This window comes from Parasteatoda tepidariorum, chromosome 6, assembly GCF_043381705.1.
Source record: "Parasteatoda tepidariorum isolate YZ-2023 chromosome 6, CAS_Ptep_4.0, whole genome shotgun sequence".
In the NCBI taxonomy this organism is placed as follows: Eukaryota; Metazoa; Arthropoda; class Arachnida; order Araneae; family Theridiidae; genus Parasteatoda; species Parasteatoda tepidariorum.
This window is the reverse complement of record NC_092209.1, coordinates 7,560,458-7,578,706: the sequence shown is the minus strand read 5'-3', so window position 1 is coordinate 7,578,706 and position 18,249 is coordinate 7,560,458. Positions and strand designations below refer to the sequence as shown.

General features: G+C 31.0%; 1 protein-coding gene across 1 annotated transcript in view; it reads left to right on the top strand.

Annotated features, from left to right (window-relative positions):
* Positions 1-2,571: 2,571 nt before the first annotated feature.
* LOC122270104 (calcitonin receptor-like) overlaps positions 2,572-18,249 on the top strand; it is a 223,762-nt gene continuing 208,084 nt past the window's right edge. Inside the window, exon 1 of the mRNA XM_043046239.2 lies at positions 2,572-3,379. Coding sequence (XP_042902173.1) covers positions 3,314-3,379 — 66 coding nt within the window. The 5' untranslated portion in view covers positions 2,572-3,313. The remainder of the gene's footprint in view (positions 3,380-18,249) is intronic.

Here is an 18,249-nt window from a genome sequence, read left to right as displayed (position 1 = left end):
CTAAAATATATTGCAATGAAGTCATAGACGTGCCGACAAATAGTTTTGACTTCGTGATTATTGGGTAAATAATAATACTAAATTTTATCAACTCAAAACTCTTTATTTACTACGAAAAAATGCAATTCTCAACTTCTGCAATGTCTCAGTTACACGCGTAACTCAACTTAAAGTAACATCAGTGTGACTTCTGTTGTTGCAGATTAGATGACAAATAACTTATATTAGGGTTATAAGATGTTAGTTAATTTTTTTGCTAGTTATTTATTGTTCGCATGTTTTTTTGTGGTTATTAATTGCTTTCTTGGCATTAATTGTTCTTTTTTTTGTGAATTTTAATTGAATTGTTAATATGCTTCATAGTAAATTTTGTGATCGGTGGCGTGCCCAAAATATTGTATCGCGTGCCACAAGTGGCAAGCGTGCCACTGGTTCGCCATCCCTGTTATACGCTTTCAACCAGCTGTTTTTCGCGGCCTATTTGAAAGTGCCAGGAAGCGGTGGCAGATGCAGCCTAAATGTAATTTCAGTGTCAGCTACCGGTGGTTGACGCGGCCTAAATGTAATTTCAGTGTCAGCCACCGGTGGTTGACGCGGCCTAAATGGAAAGTCCTGTGTCAGCCACCGATGGCAGACGCGGTGCTCAACGTGTTAACTAAAGTTAGAATACAATATTTTGTAAAGCTTAAGTTGTATGTAACTGTGAAAAATATCTTTCTAATATAAAGAATAAAGAAAAAATTTCACCAAAGGGCATTTTTCAACATATCCCTTGTTTTGGTAGTTGTGTATTAACTAATTCAGTGTCAACCACATGAGTGTAGGTAAATTCTACCAGGGCTCGAAAAAACTCAGAAATTTTACCCGTCCTCGAGGACGGCTTGTCTAACAATGTACCCGTCCTCCTTTGAAACTAACCCGTTGCTTCTAAATAAATAAAAATATAATTTTCTCTTATTCATTACAAACATTTATGTAAATTGCACAATGAATTAGTAGTTACTAGGATTACATTATACAGTAATACGCATTACATTAGTATATACTAGGTTACTAATAGCAACCTAGTATTTCTTTTATGAAATAATTTATTTCTTTTATGAAATAATTTAAATGACANTATATATATATTGCAAAGGGTTAAAATAAAATCTATTGCTACTAAAAATTCAGCTTACAATAAAATTAATACCACTTTTTAACCCTTTGCCACTCGAGAGGTGACTGTCAGTCACCTCTGTCGCCTGTAAATTACCCACCGCCCTAAATGTGAAATTTTTTCACCTTAATGCTTAGTTACCACTTCATTCAGTGAACTCCGGGTATTATAAGGTAAGTTTGTAAAAAATCTTTCAAAATGTTAGTGGTTGTGTTCATTTTTTTGACAGCTGAGAGAACTTGGAGTGCAAAAGGGTTAAGTTTTGCGAGATTCTTAAAAACCATGTATATAAGATTTTCATGATTGAACTTTTGTTTAGGGAATTTTCTTTATTGAAATCTAGTTTTTTGGGAGTCGAGCTAGATCGCTTAAAAAAAACAGTAATTGATAGCATTTGTTTGTGACATAAACAAAAAAATTACTATTTTTAAAAAAATAAAAAACGTAATAAAGATGTTACAGCTGAATATCGAATTCCTTTCTTAATCGATTGGAGAACAATGACATAAAACGTTTAAAACTGCCTAAAAAAATTGTTAAAGCAAATATTTCTTTCTTTCGCTCTTTTATTATTTATTTTTGATTCTCAGAGAATTTTGGTGAAAAGTTTAAATCCAGAGTTGTGGAGGCATATATTTCATTAGAGCAATTTTTCAGTCAATTTTTTAAAAGAAATAATTAAAATATAACTCTGTAACTTAAATGAGATTTTTACGCATTTCTTGTAAAAGTTTAATTTACCTTTTATCTGGTATTAAAATTAATGCTTTCTTTTCAATTTATTGATTTTTTTAAAATTAATTTAAAATCATTTTGATTTTAGCTCCATGAAAAAATTTATATCAGTGCTTAATAAAGTAGTTCTTTTGTAAAGTTTAACATTGCAAGGTTTCGAATTAGAATATTGATGGTCGTACACCCAAACAAAGCATAACATAAAACAATATAACATAAAACAAAATAACATGATGCATAACATTGCATTAACATCACATTAACATAACAATACATTGACATTAACTTAATAACATTACATTAACATTAACTTAATAACATTACATTAACATTAACTTATAACATTATATTAACATTAACTTAACAACATTAAAACAACATAGCATTAAATAACATAAATAAAATTTGCATAGTCTAAAAAACCCAGAGAGTTGAACAAATTTTTAAATCTGGAAGTTGTTGTTTAATAAGAAATAAAAAGTTGAAAAATAGAAGAAAAAAAAAGGGATTTTAATGAAAAGCCGATGGGGGATATACTGTTCCCTCACTTCTATAGTTAAAGTAGAGATCGTGAATTTCTATGAGTATTAAATAAAGGAATGCAGAAATGTTCGCTACGAGATGGCGCTGCGAGTGACACTTTATATGAACTTTGTAGGAAGGAAGGAATAAATTCTGTCAGTCCAGAGAAGAGCCAATGTTTTGAGAGCGCTCAACTTCAAAAGTTTTTCTCCCACAAAAGGGTTCGCGCCAGAATGTGAATGATATTATTTTCAACCTGTCAGCAATTTCATTCCATTTTGAATTGCTAAAAAAATCTTTCGACATGACAACAAGTGTCAGAATTCCCGGAACTTCTGTTCTGAATTCGAGAGGATGTTATTGGGGAGAATGAGGTGATCTCTTTTTCCATTTCGTTTTCGAAACAGGTGGAAATAAATTTTGCGTTCCTTCCTGCATTGTGAATAATTGCATTTTATATCAAAAGTTTATAAACTTTTATAATTGGTAAATCCCTTTCATTTGTTTGTACATCGGTTCTACACTTAAACTATATATATACGTTTTTATTAACGTTTAAAGGAAGAAAAAGTTTCAGATGGATTGAGCGTAAAGACGTTGTAAAGAGCTTTTAATAAGCGTTACAGACATATTCATGGAAGAAGATTTTAAAATTTTGTTAGAAATTCTACAAACATTTTAGCATTTGTGGAAAGCCTCAGCCATTAACTAAACATGACAATTTAAACAAAAATTTATCAATTCAAAATTAGGAGTTTCTTAAATATATGTGCATAAAAGAATTGTTGATGAAAATAAAAATTCACAATATTTTTAAGGACCGAAATGTAGTTATTTTAGAAGACAAGGAAAAACCTGTTGTTCTAACGGATTTAGAAATTTGAAGTTCTAAAGGATATGTGTAAAGGGAAGATGGTCGTGTTCATCAGTTTAATATCATTAGTTCTCTTCATTATATTCCAGGTAGGAGTTTTTTCCTTCTATTTTAATACCAATTACGCATCTATTCGTACGTATGTGGGAAAAAAACTTTAAAAAAATGTATAAATTTCGTAAAAATAGGTTTCACGTTAGAATAAAATTATTAAAGCTTCTTGACTTGACTCGATGTGAAGTTTAACAGGATTGTAGATTTGCATTTATATTTATTGAGTTATTTAAATTAAGTTATTAGATTCAAATCTGTGGTCGGAAAAATTACATTATTTGTGTCATTTACTACGTTTACTTTTTTTTAATGTAGTCACTGCAAACTACTTTGGAATTGTAGTGACAATACCTCTAGTTTAAAGAACCGAACTTTGCTGGAGAAATTGATTTGCACCTGTGTAATTTACACTGCTGGAAAAATTAATTTACACATTATGTTCGAAATGGTTTTGAATGAAATAAATGGGCTTTCATCAAACAGGAATCATTTAGAAATATTTTTTCATGCTTACATGAGCCATTTTGTTATTCTGAAATATTTGTTTCGAATTTGTTAAATTTGTCCTCCACATTTTATGCCCTTCTTAACAGCGAATATTTAATTTAAGAGATGCTAAGAAATTATGAAATACACTTTAAGTGTTTAATGCTCTTTTATTTCCTCTAAGGAATTAAGTACATCGAAAATATGTTTCCTTCCTTTGAAATAACACTGTTTTACGAGTGTTGTGCATTCGCATCTGAAAGTGTGACCAAAGCGATAAGTTATTCATAATGGATAGCTTAATATTGGTAATACGTGACTCTAAATAAGATATTCTTGTTCACTCACAGGGGCATTTAAAATTGCGTCCTTTGACAGACCCTCGAAGATTTGTACAAATCAAATTTGAAGAATTAGCTGCGTCAGAACCCTGTTCATTTACTGAACTAATGTAAGAAGCAGTTGCCATGAACCCAGGGATGCCAGCTTGCTCCGCTTTGTAAAATAGCATTTTCCAATGGTAGCGAAATTTAAGTTACTTTTAGTTTCGTATTTTTAATTTTAAGAAATTTTTTCACCACTAAATATCAAAAATTATAAGTATCATATCAAATACAATGTTACAGCATCAATCTACTGGTTACTCTATCAAAAACTGGGCGTAACTATACTTCTCTAGCGAAGTTTACTATATACTTTGCTACCACTTTATTAAAACTTTTCCAGAAAGCGGAGTAGTTGGCATCCCTGTGAATCTCTTACAAACTACTATTTTTTTTGTATCGTACTACTCACGACACTACACAAAAAAAAAGCAACACATTACTCTACAAACTACGAAAAAACGTTGTGACTACAGTAGTTTCACTGCTTGTAGTGAGTTACTTTCGATCACTGATACAAACGTAATAAAACATAATTTTTTTATCTTAATATAGATACCACTTTCTTATATTTATTTTAAACAAAGTATAAATTTTATCATCTAATTACATACCTGCCAACTTTTAATCCCTTCCATTATCATTTTTCCCAGTGGTACTAAAATGAAATTAAAACTTCAATTTTATGTAAACAAATTCGTTGTATTTGAGAAAACTTAAGTTGACAACCATGATTGTAACGCATATTAATATATGTGCTTAGTTTTTGCAAGAATAGTGGTGATCAAAATCATTTAAAAATTATGTTTATAAAAGAAAAAATAGTATATATTTACTACCACTTTAAATATGAAAATAAAATCTTCCGGAAGAGTTGGCAGGTATGTAATTGCATTGAGTGTTACTTCACGACACTTTGCTTATATAGTACTTGTTTATCTCATGGCATTATTAAAATAAAAGAGAGCCTTGAAAATAATATGTGATTTTATTAAAACTTTTTAGTTGCTCTGCTGACAAATAAAATCTTGTGAAACTAAAATTTTTAATGTATGAGTGATATTTTTAAAATTAAAAACACTTCATCGTGATTTTTACATACCTGTTGATTTTCCCCCCAGTGATAGTGAAATAACTATTGCAGCAAATATTTAATTCTTTTTTCGCCATCATTTAAGCATACCTGCCAACTCTTCCGGAAGATTTTATTTTCATATTTAAAGTGGTAGTAAATATATACTATTTTTTCTTTCATAATTTTAATTTTTAAATGATTTTGAGCACCACTATTCTTTTAAAAATTAAGCACATATATTAATATGCGTTACTATCATGGTTGTCAACTTAAGTTTTCTCAAATACAACGTCATACCTTCCAACTCTTTCGGAAGATTTTATTTTCATATTTAAAGTGGTAGTAAGTATATACTATTTTTTCTTTTAAAAATTTAATTTTTGGATGATTCTGATCACCACTATTCTTACAAAAATTAAACACATATATTAATATGCGTTACTATCATGATTGTCAGCTTAAGTTTTCTCAAATACAACGTATTTGTTTGCTTAAAATTGAAGTTTTAATTCCATTTTAATACCACTGGGAAAAATGATAATGGAAGGGATNATCTTAAAGTGTTACCTAAGTGATAAATTATCTGTTAATGTCCCGAATTAATCCGTTTTGTCCCGAATTTATAAAATGAAATGATACAAAAAGTGGTTTTATGGGAAAAGTGGTAAAATATATTATCGAAATTAATTGGTTTTTCTACTGTTAGGGCATTCAAAAAGTCATTGATAGATCAGAAAGTACTTGCTCCTTATAATTCTAGATCTAATCAGAAATAACTAAATCATTGTGGTATCTGAGAATCTTTTAATTCACCCAGATAAATGAAAATGCTGAAAAAAGTTTCCCGCCACAATGAATGTCTTTGAAAAAAGGAACTGTCCTAAATGTATGACGCTGGGCGTTAACCGGTTAATATTGGTAATGCGTGATAAGATATTCTTGTTAACTCACAGTCACAGGGGGCATTTAAAATTGCGTCCTTTGACAGACCCTCGAAAATTTGTACAAATCAAATTTGAAGAATTAGTTGTGTCAAAACCCTGCTCATATACTGAACTAATGTAAAAAGCAGTTGCCATGAATCTCTTACAAACTACTATTTTTTTTGTATCGTACTACTCACGACACAATTTAAAAAAAAAAGCAGCACATTACTCTACAAACTACGAAAAAACACTGTGACTGCGGTAGTTTCACTGTTTGTAATGAGTTACTTTCGGCCACTGATACAAACATAATTTTTCATCTTAATATAGATACCACTTTTTTATATTTGTTTTAAATAATCTAAAAATTTTATCATCTGTACATGTTTCGTCATCTTACGTTGCTTATATAGTACTTAGCTTATCTCATGGCATTATTAAAATAAAAGAGAGCCTTGAAAATAATGTGTGTGATTTTATCAAAACTTTTTAGTTGTTCTGTTGACAAATAAAATCTTGTGAAACTAAAATTTTTAATGTATGAGTGATATTTTTAAAATTCAAAACACTTCATCGTGATTTTTACATACCAGTCAATTTTTTCCCCAGTGATAGTGAAATAACTATTGAAGCGATATTGTAATCAAATATTTAATTCTTTTTTCGCCATCACTTAAGATAACTACTATACACAAAAAGAAAACTGCAGAATTTCCATCTACTTTTAAAAAGTAGACACAATTATCCTAATTCTACAAGATCATCTATTTAATTCGCTACCAATTTATGATAACGCGTGCAGGAAGCGGAGCAATTTGCATCCGTATAAAAATTCTTCCAGTGATAACAAAGTGTATGCTTTAATATACGAGCCATTCTGTTCTTTATAAATTTGACTGTTAGTTATTTTACATACCACAACTCGTAAAAGATTAAAAATCTTATATAAAAAGCCACTTCATGCTTATTAATTCGTGGTGAAGTTTTTAATAAAACGGTAAAATTCAAACCTGCCAACTCTTCCGGAAGATTTTATTTTTATATTTAAAGTGGTAGCAATACTCTTGTTATTCCAATTAACTTTTTGAATTATAATGATAATTATAAATGAGTTTGACCACCACTACATATAAATAATTACAATAAATGTATAAAAGCATAATGATCCAAGTACAAGCGAATTTCAACGGGATCAAAATATAAATATATTTTTGAGTCAGATTGTTTATTGTTTCACAACCACTCTGAAAATTCATTCTCGGAAAGAGTGAAAGTTAGCAGGTAAGAAAATTACCAAAAATCCTGTTTATTTTTTAAATGTCTGCCACTTAATAAAATATTTTGTAAAAAGCGTAATAGTTGGCAGTCAATGGTTTTATTACTTAATTCGCTACCGATCTATTAAATTTTTGAAGAAAGCAGAGCATTTAACGTTCTTGAATGAATATTATCAACAACGGATCTATCTCAGTAATTTATGAACGCACTGATGCCGCAGAGATGCTTGCTCCGAACAGCAAATATATATTTAAAAGTGGTAGTTTATCAATTGTGATTCTTCATTTAATAAATTCAATTTAGTTGATTTTTATCCACCACTATTTCTAAATAATTCATACTACTTGTGTACCACTCAGATGAATTAGTTATAGCCTCTAGCGGGGCTAATGCTAAGATAACCTCCACATATGAGTATGAGTGGTACTTGTGTCATAAACAACTTTCCTATGTACGCCTCCACACTGTCTTTTGTAGGTAGTCTGATCAGACCACCATGAAAGTACACATATTAGTGAAAGAACCATTTAATAGGAAATCTATAAAAAATTAGAAAGTGGTAGCAAATATATGTCAAAACTTTTTTTTAAATTTATGAATATAATTGGTTTATTTTATTTATTTGTCAACCACTACAGATTCAATTCTCAAATATATATGATGAATTTCTCTCATGTACTTTTAAAATACCCACGTCATCATCAACAGTCAACAGTCTACTTTTAAAATAGAAGGTGGGTATATGACAGAGATGCCAACTTGCTCCGGACAGCAAATATATATTTTAAAGTGATAGTTTATCAATTGTGATTCTTGGTTTAATAAATTCAATTTGGTAGATTTTTATCCACCACTATTTCTAAATAATTCGTAGGCTTATATAATTCACCACTTTTTAGTACTTACGTCTTTATCATACAACTCTACTCAAGGGGATCTCCCCAATCCAAAGATGATTTTCCCTTCAAAACTAAAGATTTACTCCTTAAGGACTTGACTTGTTGTTACAACATACTACAACTTCAAAGATATATAGGACCTCCCAGAATACAACAAAACAGAATCGATGAATCGGTTAGTGGCGCTTCGCGCCAAACGCCGAGATAACCCCAATATCCAGCATCCAGTACTTACGTCATGCTATGCCTTTTAAAAATCAATCAAAAATAGTCAAATATTTGCAAAATTTACTTTGTAGTTATTTACCGTTTATTTAATTATTTTGGCGTGTCCGGAGCAGTTGGCATCTCTGATATGAGCACAAGTGGTTCGATTTTTAAATAATCTGCGCAGACTACTTATAAGGCACCGTGTGCAGGCTTCCTGGTGTAGGAGGTGATGCTCAGTTCTTAAACAACGAAAGAAGTACTTGTGTCATGCTATACCTTTTAAAAAGTAAGCAAAAATAGTTCAATAAATACAAAATTTACTTTGTAGTTATCTACCGTTCTTTTAAATTATTTTGGCGTGTCTGGAGCAGTTGGCATCTCTGATGCTGGGTACCTATCATCTGGAAAAATAAATAACGTTTCAGTTAAAGATCGAAGTTAAAAGTTCCTCAAGACACCGAAAAATGATTAAGTTTTAATCTTTTTTTAAAAAAATATAGTCTCCGGGATATTCTTTGAACCGATATTTTGTTTTTCAAATTGAAATTTTTATTGGTCCCTTTTTTATATATCTAAAAACATTTCCTGCCTTCCGAAAAATTGAGATAGATAATTAAAAATGACGCTCATACTCATACTCATATGTCTCGGTTATCTTAGCATCAGCCCCGCTAGGGGCTCCAACTAATTCATCGACGCTCATACAATTTAACAAGCTTATATCATATATTTTAAATTATATAAATGTAGTGGTACTTAAAATAATTTTAAACAGCATTTATTTAAAGAGGAATAAAATGCATTTTATAAATTTTGTTGCCACATTAAATATAACAGTAAAATCTTCCGAAAGAGTCTGAAAATGTGTCAGAGATGCCGACCTCCTTCACTTTGTTAAAAAATATTTTCTAATGGAACCGAAATTTAAGTTAATTTTAATTTAGTGTTTTGCATTTTAAGTCATTTTTCCACCATTATACAGAAAAAAATCAAAGTATATGAAATGCAACTTTATTGCAATTATTTCAGGGGCAATATTTTAAAAGGTAAGCATAACTGTCTTTAGAAATTTTACTATTTAATTCAATACTAAATTTATTAAAACCTGTGCAGATAGTAAAACAGTTGATGCCCCTGCTAACTGCGTTGACATTTCAGCTATCGATTTCCATCCTGATTCTAATTTTTTACGAATGCAAAGCTGCTATCTTTGTAAAGTCATTGAGAAAAAGTTTTTTTATCGTTAGCAACATTAGCGTTTTGGCATATTAAATCTTGAAGTTTTAAAAATTCCACGACGAATCAATAATTAAAAAATATGTATATAATATCTATGTGTTAGCTATATTATGCTTATAGATGTCTTAATAGTTTTGTTTTTAGAAAATACTTCCTAACTTTATTGTTGTTTTACTACCACTTTGTGAAATCCTTTTCGATGACAGTTCAAGTTGACAGGTATGTGAATGTATTTATGAAAGCAACTCCACTTCCTGCTTACCTCAATGCTCAACCAAAATTCCAGATGAATGGGCTAGGGGTCGCTTCGCGACCCAGGTGCCCAATAAAATCAAAGCACTAGGACTAGGAATGTATTTATGAATCGCCCTTTCCGAAGGGGTTTTTACGTATATATTAGATGTACCGTTTAGTTTTGTATGATACTTTCATTATAAGATTAAATAATGTATGCACGTGCTCTCTCGCTCCATATATGCATACCCTCCAACTGCTACGGAATTTCCGTAGTTTCAGAAATCTTCTTTTCAGACGGTAGCAAAATTAATTTCTTAATATTTAAAAAAAATTAATTTTAGCGTAACTTGTCCACTATTACTTATAAAAGTGCAGGCCACATGGCTAGATTCTTAAGTTCTGATAAAAGTTTTGTGAGAGATCCATTTGCTTTAAAAATTTCTACTTTGGTTCGCTACCACTAGAAAGAATTATTTTCAAAATCCTCATAAGTTGGAGGGTATGCATATATGCAATGTTTCTTTAAGCTCGAACGTTACTATTGAATTAAAGAGTAAATACCGTACCACTTCTTTCATAAAAGAACCTTTTCCATTTCTGCAAAATGGGCCGACTTTTAAAGGCCAGAAATTTCTATTAGACCATTCATAAAACTTATAAAAGTAAATGAAATAATTGCATTTAAGTTTTTATTGACAACCAGTTTAATAAAAACAAATTATTTTACGTATTACGAAATTCGATCAAGGTTCGATGCTGCTTGTGTGTTGACCGCCAATATGATATTTACTAGCAGAGAGTATGCTGGTGAATGACGTGCAATCTGAGAGTTTCATTAGGTTTGAATTTTTCGGAATATTGCTCAATTATTATTATTTTTTCCAATTCTGTTATTAGGCTCAACCGCTAAACTCTTTCGCGCCGACTGTCACAAATACGTGCCAGCATAAAACCGTATCAATCAGAGATAGATAAAACTGTTAACCAAAGTAGTTTTTTAGCAGTTCATTTGGGAGGGGTTATAATTAGTGTTTGATTACTTTAATTCAAAATAAAACTATTTAGTTATACTTTGAACTAACATATATGATATATATCATTAAACTAACAATAATTGATTTAAAATCAAAGTAAGTCTGTCAAATTAGCAACACCTACATTTAAGCTACCGTTTTTTATTTATTTACATCCTGATTTCGTACGAATGCTTTTGTGAATCACCCGTCCCCAAGGGATTAATGTTTAGTTTGAAAACGTTATTGCAGTGACCGTCGAGATATTTTTAACCCGTTTTGTCCCGAAGTTATATATTGAAATGATACAAAAAGTGGTTTTATGGAAAAAGTGGTAAAATATATTATCGAAATTAATTGGTTTTTCTGCAGTTAGAGCATTCAAAAAGTCTTTGATAGATCAAAAAGTGCTTGCTCCTTATAATTCTAGATCTAATCAGAAATAACTAAATCATTGTGGTATCTGAGAATCTTTTAATTCACCCAGATAAATGAAAGTAATGAAAAAAGATTCCCACCACAATGAATGTCTATGAAAAAAGGAACTGTCCTAAATATATGACGCTGGGCGTTAAGCGGTTAAACTGGGTTTGTAAAATCAAAATAAATGAAAATATAAGTATTTGCTTCGAATGTAAAAAAAATGTGTATCGATTAAAACGGAGAAGTTGAACACAAACATAGTTTTCAATGCTTTATTGCCAAATAATTTCGCATTACATTGAAAGCAGTGGGAATATTTGTGAGTTAATATTTGACTGTTTTTTATACGTTTGATTTGCTTGATTTGTCTATGACATTCAAGCAATGTAATCCTATACAAATGATTAAAAATCGTATTATATTTTCAAATGCTGGCCGAATAAGCAAAATGTCCACCACTTATCATATGTTCATGGCTGATTGAAATGAAATGCCGAATTTAATGAGTCAAGAACTGTTTTAAAACTGGCACGACAACTTTTAAAAACAAAAAGTGTTGTGATAGAATAGATAGATTCGTGTATAGCAAAACAAATGTAATCTTAAAGGGCATATACAATGAAAGAAATGTGTCTATAAACAATTATGGACACTTTTCAAGGGTTCAGGCTCATCAACTATGAATTCAGGTTGAGGGAATCAATAAGGATTCGGACCATAGAGGACAAGACCCGTGGACAAGATAAAGTCACGTGACTGTAGCCCAAACTTGCCGTTCACTGAGACCGCTTCGATTCCCGTCCATTCGTTTAGCATTGCGATCGTCTGATGCAATTAACTGTCTGTCTTTTTAATTCAGAAATAAGAATGGTACAAAAGTCCTGAGCATTTTGCTGCACGGAGAAGTTTTCTAGGGACTGTCCGATAACTTTTTACAAGAAAGGGCGACATTTTTTTTCACTTTTTCTATTTTAAAATTGATTTTAAAATTTTTCCGATACTCAGTCATGCTCTGATAATCATGTTTTATTTGCTTTAATAATCAATTACGCTCGTTTTTGCTCACTTTTTTTGCATTTAACATAAGTTTTTATTGTTTCTTAAACTTTAAACTTATAATGTTTAAGTATATTTCAATATATATTCTATTTTTAGCTGAAATAGCTGCAAAGCTTTGTTGGCTTCCTTGGCGAGATACTTTAGCGCCAAGGAACAGTTGAGTAAACTTTCGGTTTTGTTTTAGTTCTCTTTAAATGTCGATATCATTTCTGTATATTCTGAAGATTTTGTATATCTTTACCTCTTGATTACTAAAACCCAATATTTATCTTGTTCTAAAATGTTTCCTTTAAATATATATATTTAAATAAAAAATATGGTACATAAGAAGTTGTGTTTTTTAAATTACATAGGAATGCTTAAAAACCAAATTATTTGTATATTCTTATATGTTTGATGAATAATTAAATNAATATGTTTTCTAACTAATCTGTTCTACTAAAAACGGGTTTTATTTTCCCCGAAGCTATTTTTCCCGAAATTTGATATTACCTCTCGAGCAGTCTCTTGGTGAGCATAAATAAAAATGATAAAAGTGTTGCAACATTAACGTTATTTCTAAGCATCGAACTTTTTTCAGACAATCTGTTTAATTTTACAATTTGTTTTATCTAACACTGATAAAACTTTTAAAACGTAAAGATTAAATTTATTTTTTAAACGAACTTACGTTTCATTAAAAAAGAAAGGCAACATTTTCAAATTCTCATTTTAAGCCCTGGTAGATTTAAAAAAATCCTGATTTTTGTATCGAAGTTATTATTTTTTTTAAAAATAACAATAGTTAAATGTAATAATAGTTATTACAATATATATTGGTAAATTTTTTTTAAAAAAATAGGTCTATGCAGTAAAAACATTTAAAAAAAAATTTTCTGAATACAGTAATAAATATAAGTGATGCAGAATATCGTTTTTTATTTTTATATAATGAATAAATTTTAAGGAATAGTGTTAAGGGTCAAGACGAGAACTACTGAATTTTTTTTAATAAAATCAGTACTTTAATTAAAAATTATTTGTTGAGAAAAAAAAACTCCTCATGTTTTAAAAACCCATTTAATAATATTACAGAAATGTGATTAACGAAAATATTTTTTCTCTCTCTTTCAAATGCTCCAATTATTTGCGCATCGGTAATACCGAAATAAAGCTGTTTAAAAACTTAGTGCGCCAACATTTGTGATACTGCGCCAAGTATTGCACTCTTTCCGTCACGTGATTGTAACTCTTTGCTTGCTATCTGTGGCGTGTCTTTTCGGAAGGAATAAAGCGAACTTGGTTCCTCTACCTACTATTTCAACTCTATGATTCGGACCCCACAACTAAGTCAAGTAGCTTCGTTTAGAGACAATTCAGACCCCTCTCAGGTCGTCAGAATTCAAACCCTTTCAACTATTTCAATTTGCTTCATTTAGGAAAGACCCCTCACGCCTGGATACAGATCCCTTAATTATGCCAATTTGCTCCGTTTAGGAAATATTTAGTAGTTAAATTTAAGTTTTTATGTGTAGAAATGGAGAAAAAGAATGTGAGAATTTGAGAAAAAGATATTCACTCACAGCTACTTGTGAATTATTCAAAAGTTCATACACAATGATCTCTTTGTTTCTGATTACACCACAGAAAATTTTTTGTTGTTATTTTCATTTGCATGAAAATTTTGAACGGATCTTAGATATTTTGCGTAACTGATATTAAATCTCAAATCGGTGTCTGTCTTCCAGCTACTGTTTTTATGCAATTTGATAATATATTCTTAACCAGGATTTTTTTAAAATTCACTCAAGTGAATACTTAGTGTCCCCACTTCTCTGCTACATTGGGTGTTGTATGCATTTCAGTTTATGATTCGATATGCTAAGGGCATAATTTTTCAGTCTTAGATGTTGTTTTCACAAGAGCAGAAAAATGTATATGTAAGCATATAAATTTATACGATCTTATAATAAATTTGTACACTCAGAGAAAAAAATAAACTAAATTAAAAATATTTTGGAAAAAAATGTCTGTCGCTTTCGAAAAAGATCTAGATTTGTTATCCTCATACCCAACTTAGGTAAGTTTAAGTATTGGTATGAATGCAATAATTTTTTTCGAGAAAAATAAAATATCTTTAACTACCAGGATTTTTTTTGCAAACTGCTTAGTTGCAAATTGATAAAAATGCCACTTTGCTGCCCTTTTTGAAATCTAGTGGTAACGAAATTTTAGTTTAGTATTTTTTATTATAAGCATTTTTTCACCACTCAACGTATCACAGGAAATGTAACTTTATTGCAGTTATTTTGTTGTGACACTTTCAATGAGTTGGTGAAATTATCCTTATTCTGCAAGTTGTAAATCGATATCAATTGATTTAACTTTTGTAGAAAGTGGAGCAGTTGGTAACTCTGAGTGCATGGGTGAAAGCCCTTATATAGCAAGACGGAAAAGAGAAAAACCTGGTACGTAAAACATTTCATTCCAGCATTTTTTTCGAAAAAAATGAAATATCTGTAACTATCAAGATTTCTTTTATAATTCTGGCATATATATAAAACTGCTTCTTTTCCAAGATAAAGTTGATATTGTTGAAAAATTTTAAAAAAGAATAAGTAAACTCCTCCCCAAATCAAGCTATAACTGAAATGGTTTACTGCCAGCCTTTCCTGTTTTCCGTCTCGCTTTCACCCCTGGGACTTTCACCCATTCTTTGTTCCAATCCTCTCGTCTGCATTCAAAGCCGCACATAGTTTTATATCCGTCGTTGAACAGCTGACCCAATTTTCTTGGGTTTACGACTACTAATGTTCAACTCCGTAGCTTTGTAATTTTGAACCCAATCCAGAAGACAAGGAAACCAGCCTTTCCTCTTTTCCGTCTCGCTTTCACACCTGTCTGAGTGCCATTCATACATGATTCATTGCTGCCATCTCTTCCTTGATTTTCCCCCAAGATTTTATTTTCATATTTAAAGTGGTAGAGAAACTCATGTTAATCCATTAAACTCTTTGAATTATAATTATAAATTCATTTTGGCCACCATTACATATAAATAATTACAACAAATATGTAAAAGCATAATAGTCTCTACAATGGCTAATTTAAACCCAATTAAAATATAAATATTTCTTTAACAGGGTTCCTGCGGGCCTTGCAATATTTCAAAAATGGTGGCTAAAATTATACAAATGTCGATAATTTTATTTCTGTATAACCACCACTAAAAATTGTTTCCCAAAGAAAGTATATATGCATGAAAATGCCTGTCTTTCTAAACCACTTAACGACAAAGTGGTACATTAAAATAAGAAATATTTTCTAGCATTAACCTTAATTTACTACCACTACTAAAATTTTTCAAGGACCGCAGGAACCCTGTTTGAGTAAAATTAGTATTGGTAATTGTTTTACTACCACTTGGAAAATTGAAAGCTGGCAGGTATAGATATTGTTAAAAGTTTAAAAGAAAATAGCATTACTCCTAACTAAAACCAGCTAAAATTGAAATAATTTTTCTAGAATTTTTTATTTTCTGTCTCACTGTTAACTAGGCCTGAAAGTGAGAACATTTCAATTATAACTGCCTTTCAGGAAAAGCAAAATAAATCTAAATGTTCTTAACTGAATGGGGTGAACCGGGTTCGAATCCCAGCGGTGGCTGGTCGATACGAATTCCGCATTTGGCTTGCACCGACCACAGTGCTGACGTAAAATATTCACAGTGGTTGACGGTTCATGGGTTAGAGTCCCTTTGCTGCCAGGCTAATTGTGGGAGGTCCTCGTTGTTTTCCTCTCCATATAGCGCAAATGCGCATCAGAAAATTCCTCCGCTGAGGAAATTTCTCCTAATACTTGATCCAAGAGTTCCCTTGTCTTCTGGATTGAGTACAAAATTACAAGGCCACGGAGTTGAACATTAGTAGTCGTAAACCCGGTCGACTGTTCAACGATGGTTATAAAATAAAATGTTCTTTAACTATAAATTATAAATCATTGTTTACCTCTTCTCAAGTGGAAACAGTCCTATATATGCACATGTTATAACTCTTGAAAATTTTGCTCTTTCCCAAAACAAATTAGATTGAGATCTCACCCATTTTTACTCTTTACCGTCTTGATATATATTAGCTTTTAGCTCTGCTGTCAAAGTAAGAAATTATAAAATATTTACTTCTTTTTTCGAAGTCATTCTTCCACCATACGTTATTTAATGGAGATATATAAGCCGATGCTATATTTATCCCTGCAGAAAATGGCGAAAGTTTTCTTCAGATTAGAAATAACTTTCGATCGATGGCCATTAGGATGTAATGTGAGTTCATTTTTCTTTGAAAGAAGATCGTTCGATTGAGACTCATACTCACTGGTACGTAAGCAATTAAGTCTCATTACCTATTGGAATGTGCAGTGTAAAAAAAAAATCATAATAATCTTACATCTAATGATTGAATTATCACGTACTAAGATGCATTGATTCGAGACTATAACCCGTGTCAAAGGCTCACGTGTACTTTCTTCGAAAAGCTAATGATGATTGGCTGAATTATTTTTTTTATTTTTTATTTATGTTGACGAAACGAAAACATTCGTGCGAAATAATAGAGGTAGTTACATTTTGACAGGAAATCACATTTTTTAAATTTAAAATGGTAGCTTAGCTAGAGATGATCAACTCAACCTAAGGTTTTATACAGAGATGTCGTCCGATTTACTTTAAAAAAAGGTAGAGAACTACATACATCATAAATTTCCTGCGTTTCTGTTAGTGTTGGCAGCTTTCAACATGGCTTACTTTTAACTGACTGATATAGTTCTATAGGCAAACCTAAGGGGGATATCTGCTCCTTCATCTAAGTTATATTTAAAAGGATGATGGAAAGGGTGGTGAGGGGATTAACTAAGTTATGTCTCAATTGGAAACATTTTACAATTAAAATAAAATCTGAGATAAGTATATACATGTTAAATCGCATTGGGATACATAAAAAATTTGAATAATATTAAAAATAAAAAAGAGAAAATTCTTTACAATTATTTTACAAGTGGGGAAGACTCCCTATGCATTCCCTCGCCTACCCCCGGTAGCCGGGCATCTCAGGCGCAGAGTGCATAGTTTGTCTATGGTAGGGGTGATAATATTAAAAATATCGGTTGTAATATTTTGATAATACGCAATCGCTGAGAAAGAATGCGGACTGAAATTTGTATTATTTTCTATAATGTTCAAGTCAAATAGTTTGTTGAAGTCGCAGGTGCTACAGTCTTTAGCTCCTTTAAAAAAGGAAGCGTTTAATTTAAATAAATATTGGTCAATCTTATCGATTTTTAGGTCGTTATATAAAGTATTGTTTCGAAGAAATCAGGGTGCACTGGTCATTCGTTTTGTGCTCTAACATTCTGAGTCTTTTTCTTTGGTTGTTTGTCAGAGCCCCGCAGGCTGGGGATGCATAACATAGTATTGGTCCTATACACATGAGGTAAATATTTCTTTTGGTGTTAACACATTGCTGACGGGCAACTTTTCTGAAAATTACCCCATGTGCCCGGCTATTGTTTTGAAAGCGGATGTGGAAGTAAAAAAATATAAATAAAGTTTAAAATTTTTTAATTTTTAATGCCGTATGATAGAAAGTTAACAATCACCTATAAGTAATGGTTCATCAAATGTTTTGTAAATATATCGGGCTTCGTA